Source organism: Chiloscyllium plagiosum, unplaced genomic scaffold, assembly GCF_037043375.1.
Source record: "Chiloscyllium plagiosum isolate Xiang-an unplaced genomic scaffold, Cpla_swu_hap1 HiC_scaffold_5, whole genome shotgun sequence".
In the NCBI taxonomy this organism is placed as follows: domain Eukaryota; kingdom Metazoa; phylum Chordata; class Chondrichthyes; order Orectolobiformes; family Hemiscylliidae; genus Chiloscyllium; species Chiloscyllium plagiosum.
This window is the reverse complement of record NW_028270143.1, coordinates 74159637-74171045: the sequence shown is the minus strand read 5'-3', so window position 1 is coordinate 74171045 and position 11409 is coordinate 74159637. Positions and strand designations below refer to the sequence as shown.

The following is an 11409-nucleotide window of genomic DNA, read 5'->3' as shown; positions in this document are numbered from 1 at the left end:
GTTGGGGTCTAAGCACTGATTCCTGCAGAATTCCCTATGTTAGCCCTGGTCAGATGTCCTTTCCCAATTTAGTTTTGCCTCGACAGAAAAGAGCAATTGTTGCAGGTCAAGTGCTTGCTATTTTCTATCCATTTTTAATTAACACTCCCTAGCTTACTACAGTCATATCACACCTCATTCCACTGTGGCTTCTTTTAGTTGATGCTGAAACTAGGGTCCTGAATTTATTTGACACTCTTCATCTTAATGAAAAATCATCATATTGTGGTCATCAAGAGGCCTTGTACATCCAGGTTGTCAATTATTCCTCTCCCATTATACAATACTTTGTCTCAGACAGCTTATTCTCTCATTGACATCTCAATGTATTGATCCAGAAAACCATTTCTTACCCCAGGACTTCTTCCTTGACACAACATATTCCAGATCTAAAGACTTGCTACATAAGGTTTCCCTCATGTCACCACTGCTTATTTTGCCAATTACTGTTATTTTGTGTACAAGTCTTCTCAATCTTGTCACTCATTTTTTTCTCATCTGCTCGGTTCAGATCATGATTTTGAATACCTTAATCAAATCTCCTCAACCTTTTCTCCAATCTACAATACATAGCTGAGGTTTAATACCATAAATCCTCTAAAGTCCACGGTGCAATATTACAGTTAAGAGCAAACTAGTGGCATTGATGAAATGTATAAAGATTGATTTATTTTAATTATGAAAATGCACACAAAAACACAGCACATCTTGAATTAATATTACGCCAATAACAAAATCAAAGTGATGCAAAACTGAATACCATCCCACTTCATATTACTGCCAAGAGAATCCCAAACAACAAATAAAAGAATCTGAAGTCCAACAGTTTAAATAGACAGTCTGGATTAAATTTGTTCATGAAATGCACCAGATTAATCTTAAATTTAAATCTGGTTTAGAGTAAATTACTCATGCTACAAAATCTAAATGAATCAGTTGTACAGATCACAATACATCTTGTGTCCAAATGTGCTTTTTCTTAAACTGACCAAAATTAAAAAAACATTCCCATCATTACTGATAAGTGACCGAATTAGATTTCATAGAATCCCTAGATTATGGATTCAAGCCATTTAGCCCGTCAAGTCCACACTCACCCCCTGAAGAGCATCTCACCCCGATTCACATCCCCCCCCCCCCCCAACTACCCTACCATGTAACCCTGCATTTCCCATGGGTAATCCCTGGGCACCGTGGGCAATTTAGCATGGCCAATCCAACCAACCTGCACATCTTTGGACTCCAGAGTATCTGGAGAAAACCCACGCAGACACAGGGAGAATGTGCACACTCCACACAAACTGTCGCCCTCGAGGGTGGAAGCAAACCTGGGCTCCTGATGCTGTCAGGCGACAGTGCTAACTATTGAGTCATGGAGATGCCCCATGAAAAAGATTTTTTAAAATAGAGCGGATAGGCCTTTTTACATCATTCACATCATTTGTTAGATGGCTGCGTTGTAACTAAAATTCCACAGCTTTGCTGAGAAAGCAGCTGAGCACGGAGTTTAGATCAGTGTGAACAAATGTTCAGCACTACACTCAGGAAACTGTCATGACAAACAGCTTTTGCTGTGTACAGGGGAGTTAGCTCTTTTTCAGAATCACAAGTGAATGGAATTGGCTGGACATTGGAATGATAATTGAGCCCAAAGGACAAAGCTAAAAAGAGTATCCAGCCAGCACCTTACACTGAAGATTTGTGTAAGATAATTCAGCAGAGTCTTTTGCACTAATATGTTGGATTCTGCAAAACAGATCTGGGCAGGGCATCTACCACCTATATAATCAAAGGCAATAGTCAAGAGCATGAAGATCTGCAGGTTTTTCTCCAAACCACACACCATGACAACTTGGGACCATAACACTATCCCTTTGCTGACCTGGTCAAAAACCTCAAAATCCCTTTCAAATTGTACTGAGGGCTTATCTATAGAAGATGTATTACAGCAAGTTCAAGAAGACAAGGCAATTAACACAGTTGATAAATGCTGATATTGTCAGTGATGAATGATTGCATAGAACATTCAAGATGCTCCAGGTCTGGGTTGGTTTGCCTGAATGGGTTATTTCTTCATCGCATAATCTTATCTTCAAGCTTCATGCAGTTAGTTGTACACTGATCTAGCAGTACCTCAGAAAGATATGATAGACTTTTATATAGCCTGGTGATTAAGGCATATAGCATACGGGTAGACTCCTGCAGTAGCTTCATGAGGAACAGGTGAACATGCTGTCAATACCTGCCTTCTATACTTGACCTTAAATATTATGAACAAGCTCAGAAGAAAATGGATGGCAGCTGACAAAAATGAGCATAGACCAGATTTTATTGGAGCAGGACATCTCATGGCATGCCTATTTTGACAGGTTTAAAAACACTGGCTACAGAATTGCTTGAAGCACAAGCTGATAATGGAACAGCATTGGCTTCTCAGATCTTAGTGAGCAACAGGTATGATAGTCATGTCAATAATCAACAAAATTAAAGACTGGCAAATAAGCAGAGGAAGGATTACAGGGGATGATTTTACACCATTGTAAAATCTAGAGCAGAAGAGAAATACAGAGGAAAAGACAGACTGCATTCGGAGAAACATAAAAGATAGAATAAGGAAAAAATAGAACTTCTCATTTTAAAAATCTCTCAAGGCATCACAATCTGAAGAACTGAGAATTCACACTTCACAATTTCTTACTTTTGGCAAAAACGTCATTAACTGGTAGTAATAATGAATGGTCACAATTGTTGCTTTCCTTTGGCATTTCTTGCAAATTGTCTGAGGAATGCAATACATTAAAGCTTTGACAGAGTATGCACCTTTTCAGCCAGAATCAAGTTGTCACTTTGGTATAGGGTGTTTAAGTTACTAATTACCAAACTAAATTTTTGAGTGCAACTGCAAGTTCTAGTTTCACAAAACTAATTGTAAAGTGGCACAAATTGCCCAACGGTTTGTGATAATTCAGAATTTGGAAGATTACTCTTCCATTCTGCCAAGTGTTGTTCAAATGTGCATTAATAAAAGCATGCATTGTTGCAATACTGTGATATTTTCAACCAAATCTGGGACATTAGAGGTACTGAGTAAGTTTGCAACTGTTCTACCTTTCTTAGTCATATTTAAGTCATGCAAATCCAATTCAAAAAGTCTGTATTAACACTTATTATCTTCTTCATACTGACCTTCTGATTTCAGATTTGATCAGGAGTGAAGACATAGTAGGGGAAAGAAGACCACTAAATGTTAGAAGTCGAGTTATCCATTTCTTACTCCATTCTTATTTATAGTTTAAGCATAGTACCAATGAAGATCTACTCACTGGGAATCACAAACCATTACTATTTTCATTATTTTTTATACTACAATACAGCGAAGACTGAATAATTGTAAATTTCCTTACTTGTCCAAGACAATCAGCATTTTTGCACTGAGTGTAGAAAAATGAGTGCTAGATTCACTGCACACACGCATAATATCCTGGAAGCAGTAAAAGCTTGGTGCTCCAAGGCAATAGGATGTCTTGCTGTTGTCTGCAAAGGGTAAAAATCACTCGTAAAATTAATAGCACAACAATTTGCATTTTTCGCAATCTCTTCATGCACATCACATTCAATGGTTATATAAAAAAAAAGTGTTCAATCCATCTATAAAAGAAAAGTCATGGGCACATTAACATGGGCTTCAAGGGATTATCCAAGAACCTGGAACTAAATTTTGAACCACAAGTAATGTGCTAGTGTAAACGTCAGAATTTTAATACCTGTTCATGGACTGAAAAAGAATCAAAGATAAACTGCTACATGCAAAAGAAGCATCAATAACTCTGTCTGAACTATTAAGGGACAAGGAAAAACTTACACAAGAATTGAAAACAATTAGCCAAGTCTGGGAGAAGGAACCAAAGATATATAAACAAAACTATTTTGATACTTGCTTGGATATATGGCTTCTTTATGCCACAAGAACACTGATTGCCCTGCAGAAGAATTTAAGGAGTTCATCACAGAAAAGCTGTGCCTTCCACAGATTGCTAACACTAAATGTAACAAACAGCACAGGAGTTATTTCTGATAAGAAAGCAAGCTACAGACAAGTTTCAGAGCAGTAGTCAATAATGTAGATGAAAGAATATGAAGAATCATCAATAATATCACATCATAGATCTGACAGACAATAAAACTGTCTAAGGATCCAATACTAGAACTCTCCTTCAGCAAAACTTCAAAGAACAACACTGCACAAGGATCAAACCTGGACAGCAGAGATAGACACTGTTGGTTGGAATTGTAGCTAAATTCAACCATAAATCGAGTAATAGCCAACTTGAGTTGTGAGGCTTAACTTGCTTGTGGGGTCTTATTTTGGATGCAACATGCAATGAAGTTTAAGTTATTGTTTCAGTAATTCACTGTGAAATTTCTTAACAAGTAGACGAATTAAAGGTAACTTGTGATGATTAACCCACAACAGCATCTTTTATATACACTCGTTACCACCTGTCCCTCAACTCAAGGCTGACGTTTATTCAAAGTTGCGTTCCTACCGTGGGTCTTCAGGTAGCTGAACAGAGAGACAGTCCCGTGCCAGAGATTTGTGAACACATGGCATAGGATGCCTCACAAGGTACTAGGATCTGGAGTGCAGGATTTGCTTCCTTTATTTTCTTTCTCTGCTGCTATTCTGCCTCATCATTAAGACACTGATTCAAAGCATGATGCTCCTTGATGGGCAACTTGTCACCATTCTGAACAATTGGTTACAAACTGCTCTCTTCATTAATGCTTATGTTCCCAGATTTCAAGGAGAACTTCAGAGTATCTTGCAAGTATTTTTTAGACCCCGACAAATGACCTGTTTCAGAAAATGGGACCATGTCGGAAAAATGCTTTTCAGACATCTGGATATAATGCTGTGCATCGAAGTTTAATTTGCTGGTGTTCTCACTGAATGCTTGTAGAGATACTAGCATTTGTTTCATGGTCTTCTCAGCGAAGTCAGAGGATCCATCTGAAGTAATAATGCTGGAATTTCTCCAGTGCTCTCAAGTCTTGTTAATACACAGTCCAGCCTCAGTGTAATACAATAGTATGGTGACAACAACTGTTCTGTGCACTAAGACAACTGTTCAACCAGATATTTAATGTGCTATATATCTGGAAAGGCAGTCTCTGGAATATGTTGTGTACTTGACATATCTTGGCAGTCACCTCTCTCAAAATGCCACCACTGCTGAGGAGATCACATCATGGATTCGGTGCACTAACTCTGTTTTCTCTAAACTTTCTCCAAACAAAGAAAAGTCTGGATTGATACACATTGTGCAAATAGCACATACCTTTCATCAACTTAATAGTGGTGCAATGAAGTTTCTGTACACAAGTGGAAACAAATATGGGGACATTGCAAACCATTCCTACTGAGGTTACGCAGCAAAGAATCCCTATCAAGTTTTCCTAAATTATTGTGCATATTAGTAAAATCAAACAAAAAAATGAATAAAATAGCTTATTTACAGAGCAGCTATTCCAATCAGTTACTTATTCCCTCTTCTTAAGTAACAAAGCCAGAATGGGGCAGAACATTCATACAGTAAGTTTTCTTGCTCTCTAATACAGCATAAACTGAATAATATTAAATATCCTTACTTTTGCTTGCAAATTTAAAAGTTTAAAATGAAATGTACATCACCTATTTGATCTCCCACCCTTGTCCTTCAATAATTACATTCTGGAAGTTGAGCTCAAACAGTTTCTTAATGGCAACTCTTTACAAATTGCTTCTCAAAACAGAAATCACTAAATTGATGTGGCAAGTCACAAGCACAACGTGAGGCTTATTATAAAACGGACTGAGGCATTACAGCATTGCAATTTTTTTTACCTTTAACTGCTGCTGGTACAACATAGAGTGCAGCTGCCTTGCAAGAATTCTCCCTGTGGACAGGGAATTCTTTTATCAACACCACTCGTTTACCTATGGAAAAAAAAAAGATAATCATGAAATAACAAGTTGCATGCACATTTGCTTATAGCTTGTTAAAAATGTTTTTGCTATCATTTTCTGTTTTTTCATTTCTGTCTTTCCCGGTGTCAATTTTTGCTTCTTGTGTACACACGTAATGGTGTAACACCACATTTTGGACACTCAGTGGCATCATTCCCAATCTTCTTCATTCCTGAAGAAGGGCATGTGCCCGAAACGTCGAATCTTCTGTTCCCTAGATGCTGCCTGACCTGCTGTGCTGTTCCAGCAATAAAGTTTCAGCTCATTCCCAATCTGCAAACACGATTAAGTGTCTTACGGAAAATGTTTGCCTCCACTGTTAAATTGTGAGGCAAGGTTTCCAAAGTCTTAGCTCCATTTTGGTTTGTTTTAAAATCCTACTGGGTTCCAGAAAAGCTTCAAATCTGAGTAACACAAATTATAATTTAGTCTGAATTACACTCTTAACATTGTGATCAAATAAGAGTAACACTTATTACATTAATTGATTTTTGCATCAATGTATCCAAATCAATTCTTTTATTTGTAAAAGTTAAGGGTAAATAAGGAGAAATGCTTTGTTTAAATAGCTGGGAACTAAAGGATATAGACAGTTTGGAAAAAAGCTAGAGCATGCTGAGGGGCAGTGCATTGCCTTTTTCGACAAGGTTCTAAATGGTAGATTGGTTAGTTAAGGTTAGATCACATGGGATCCTGGGGAGCTAGCAATTGGATCCAAAATTGGCTTGAAGGCATGAGAAAGAGGGTGGTTGTAGAGGGTTGCTTTTCAGACTGGAGGCCTGTGAACAGTAGTGTGCCACAACGATTAGTGCTGGGTCTGCTGTTTTCTTCATTTTTATAAATGATTTGGATGTGAATCTAGGAGGCATAGTTAGCAACCTTGCAGATGACACCAAACTAGGTGGTATAGCAGTAACAGATGGAGTTTAATTTAGATAAATGAGACGTTTAGCATTTTGGAAAAACAAATCAGGGCAAGATTTATGCAGTTAGTGGTAAGGTCCTGGGGATTGTTGCTGAACAAAAAGACCTAGAGATTCAGATGCATAGTTCATTAAAAGTGAAGTCACAGTTAGACAGGGTAGTGAAAGTGCTTGGAACTAATGCCTTCATTGGTCAGAGCACTGAGTACAGGAGTTGGGAGGTTATATTGAGCCTGCACAGGACATTGGTTAGGCCACTTTTAGGATGCTGTGCACAATGGTGGTCACCCTTCTACAGGAAGGATGTTGTTAAACTTGAGTGAGTGCAGAAAAGACTTAAAAGATGTTGCTGGGACGGGGGGGGTTTGAGTTATAGGGAGCGGTTGATCAGGCTGGGGCCTTTTTGGAGCATTGGAGGCTGAGGGGGTGACCTTATAGAGGTTTATCAAATCATCAGAGGCACAGATAGGGTGAATAGCTAAGGCCTTTTTCCTCGAGTGGGGGAGTCCAAAACTAGAGGGCATAAGTTTAACAAAGAGGGTAAAGATTTAAAAAGGACCCGAGGGGAAACATTCTCACACAGAGGGTGGTGCGTACATGAAATGAACTGCCAGAGGAAGTGGTGGAAGCAGATACAACATTTAAAAGGCGTATGGATGGGTATATGAATAGGAAAGGCTGAGGGGGATATGGGCCAAATGCAGGCAAATGGGACTAGGTCAGATTGGGATGTCTGGTTGGCATGGATGAGTTAGACCAAAGGGTCTGTTTTCATACTGTATAACTATGACTGAATGTGCAGTAAATCATCAATAAGCAGCAGACTGGGAGGAAAGTGCAGCAAGTGAAGGAGACAAAAGTGGTAGCAGGGAGCCTCTTCTACCAGTCATGGAGTGTGAGAGACAGAGAAAAATGGGTATGCAACTTGCAGGGAGCTCTTCTGTCTCATGTTTGATTTGCTAAGTTTAAAAGGGAGTAAATATTACAGCTGAAAGGTCCAGTAATGAGATATTTCTAAAGTACTTAATATCCAAATTAATTATTTATTTGATTAGGCTGTTTATTGAAATATTGAAGAGCGAGGGCTTTGAGGAGTTGCCATGGAAGAGGAATTCAGATCTGGGGCAGATCAGCCACGATCTTATAGAATTGCAGGACAAGCTTTACAGGGTGATTGGCCTATATCTTACATTGTTACAAGTCCACCAGAAAAGGAGTGGAAGATTACTGGAAACTGCTTGTGGGCCTATGCACTGAATCAAGTTAACTGTTTCAATTGAGGAAAAGCAAGACAAGCAAAAATAAAAAGATGAAGGTCAAATGAGAGAATAGAATTTTAGCAATTCAATAGAACTGTTAAATTTCAATACAAAAATGGAAAATAAATTTCAATGTCAGGGATCACAAGCTTTTTTTGTGCACATGCTCGTGTTCAATTATTCTGCAGCACGAGGAGGAGGACAGAAGCAGATACTTTGTTGTCTAATCCGCACAATTACAAGGAAGAAAACACAAATACTGCCAACAATTCCCACTTAAATTACTTAGTAATATTTTATAAACTTTGAATGATGCAGTATTAAAGAGCTGTTCAGTTCATTGTGCCCATGACATCTCTTTGAAAGTGATTCAATTTGTCCCACTCCGCTGTCCTTTTCCTATAGTCCTGTGGACATTTGTACTTTACAACTTTACTCTGCTTGCACCACCTTTTAAAGCAACACATTCAACAACAACTTGTTACATTCAAATAAAATATCCCCATGTTGCCTTCTGTTCCTTTCACAATCTGCTGAAGCATGCAACCTCTCGTATCAAATCTTTAACCCCACAACTTTGGTTTATTTACTTTAAAACCTTCTTTTACTTTCAACACATAGAAGATAAAACTATCTTCTTAAACATTCCTGTTTCAAAAAGAAAATCCTCAGCTTCATCTCTCCACATAACTGACGTATCTCATCGCTGGTCAATATTCCTGTCACTTTGGAACAAACATGGGCAGAAAAGCAGAACTCCAAAAGTGAGGGAAGAATGCCTGCGCTTGACATCAAAGTAACATTTGACCATGTGTGCTATCAAGGAGTTCCAACTAATCCACAATCAATGAAGATCAGAGGGAAAACTATCTGCTGGTTCAAGTAATACTTAGTACACATGAAGGAGGCTTTGGTTTTATTTTTGAGGTCAATCATCTCAATCATAGAGTCATAGAGATGCGCAGCATGGAAACAGACCCTTCGGTCCAACCCGTCCATGCCGACCAGATATCCCAACCCAATCTAGTCCCACCTGCCAGCACCCGGCCCTTATTCCTCCAAACCCTTCCTCTTCAGATACCCATCCAAATGCCTCCTAAATGTTGCAATTGTACCAGCCTCCACCACTTCCTCTGGCAGTTCATTCCATAACGTACCACCCTCTGCGTGAAAAAGTTGCCCCTTAGATCTCTTTTACATCTTTCCCCTCTCACCCTAAACCTATGCCCTCTAGTTCTGGACTCCCCCACCCCAGGGAAAAGACTTTGTCTATTTATCCTATCCATGCCCCTCATAATTTTGTAAACCTCTATAAGGTCACCCCTCAGCCTCCGACGCTCCAGGGAAAACAGCCCCAGCCTGTTCAGCCTCTCCCTATAGCTCAAATCCTCCAACCCTGGCAACATGCTTGTAAATCTTTTCTGAACCCTTTCAAGTTTCACAACATCTTTCCGATAGGAAGGAGACCAGAATTGCACGCAATATTCCAACAGGGGCCTAACCAATGTCCTGTACAGCCGCAACATGACCTCCTAACTCCTGTACTCAATACTCTGATCAATAAAGGAAAGCATACCAAACGCCTTCTTCACTATCCTATCTACCTGCGACTCCACTTTCAAGGAGCTATGAACCTGCACTCCAAGGTCTCTTTGTTAAGCAACACTCCCTAGCACCTTACCATTAAGTGTACAAGTTCTACTAAGATTTGCTTTCACAAAATTCAGCATCTCGCATTTATCGGAATTAAACTCCATCTGCCACTTCTCAGCCCATTGGCCCATCTGGTCAAGATCCTGTTGTAATCTGAGGTAACCCTCTTGCCTGTCCACTATACCTCCAATTTTAGTGTGATCTGCAAACTTACCAACTATACCTCTTATGCTCGCATCCAAATCATTTAAGTAAATGACAAAAAGTAGGAGGACCCAGCACCGATCCTTGTGGCACTCCACTGGTCACAGGCCTCCAACCTGAAAAACAACCCTCCACCATCACCCTCTGTCTTCTACCTTTGAGCCAGTTCTGTATCCAAATGGCTAATTCTCCCTCTATTCCATGAAATCTAACCTTGCTAATCAATCTCCCATGGGGAACCTTATCGAACGCCTTACTGAAGTCCATGTAGATCACATCTACTGCTCTACCGTCATCAATCCTCTTTGTTACTTCTTCAAAAAACTCAATCAAGTTTGTGAGACATGATTTCCCATGTACAAAGCCATGTTGACTATCTCTAATCATTCCTTGCCTTTCCAAATACATGTACATCCTGTCCCTCAGGATTACTTCCAACAACTTGCCCATCACCGATGTCAGACTCACTGGTCTATAGTTCCCTGGCTTGTCTTTACCATCCTTCTTAAACAGTGGTACCATGTTTGCCAATCTCTAGTCTTCTGGTACCTCACCTATCACTATCGATGATGCAAATATCTCAGCAAGAGACCCAGCAATCACTTCTCTAGCTTCCCACAGAGTTCTCGGGTACACCTGATCAGGTTCTGGGGATTTATCCACCTTTACCCATTTCAAGATATCCAGCACTTCCGCCTCTGTAATCTGGATATTTTGCAAGATGTCACCATCTATTTCCCTAAAGTTTATATCTTCCATATCCTTTTCCACAGTAAATACTGATGCAAAATACTCATTTAGTATCTCCCCCATTTTTACCATCCTGGACATTTCTGCAGGAGCTCCCCATGGCGTGTACTGAGCCAAACCAGCTTCAACTGTTTCTCCAACTACCTTCCCTAAGTCATAAGGGCAGAAGTGGGAATGTTCACTGACATTCGCATAATGTTCAACACCATTTGCGATTCTTCAGATACAAAAGCAATCTGTGTCCATATTCAGGAAGACCTGGACAAGCTTGGGCTGATAAGTGGCATGCAACATACATGCCATAAAAAAGCCAGACAATCATCATCTCCAACAAGACAGAATCTAACCCTTGACCTTCAATTATATTATCACTGCTAAATCTCCCACCATCAAATCCTGATTACCACGGAGAAGCAGAATATAAACACTGAAATTACAAGTGTAGGGCAGAGACTAAGAATTATACATGGAAGGAAATTAACCTCAAAACCTCTCCAACATACAAGGCACAAGTCAGGATTGCGAAAGAATACTCTCTACCTCCCTGAAGTAGTGCAGTTCTCACAACACAAGA

The 11409-nt window shown here is 39.5% G+C and overlaps 1 protein-coding gene across 4 annotated transcripts in view; it reads right to left on the bottom strand.

Moving 5' to 3' along the window:
* Window positions 1–11409, bottom strand: part of krit1 (KRIT1 ankyrin repeat containing) — a 72962-nt gene that overhangs the window by 37225 nt on the left and 24328 nt on the right. For all 4 annotated transcript variants that reach the window (XM_087987317.1, XM_043690256.2, XM_043690260.2 and 1 more), the window contains 2 exons: window positions 5924–6016; window positions 3444–3573 (listed from right to left, as the gene is read on the bottom strand). In XM_087987317.1, the coding sequence (XP_087843443.1) occupies window positions 3444–3573; window positions 5924–6016 (223 nt within the window). The remainder of the gene's footprint in view (window positions 1–3443; window positions 3574–5923; window positions 6017–11409) is intronic.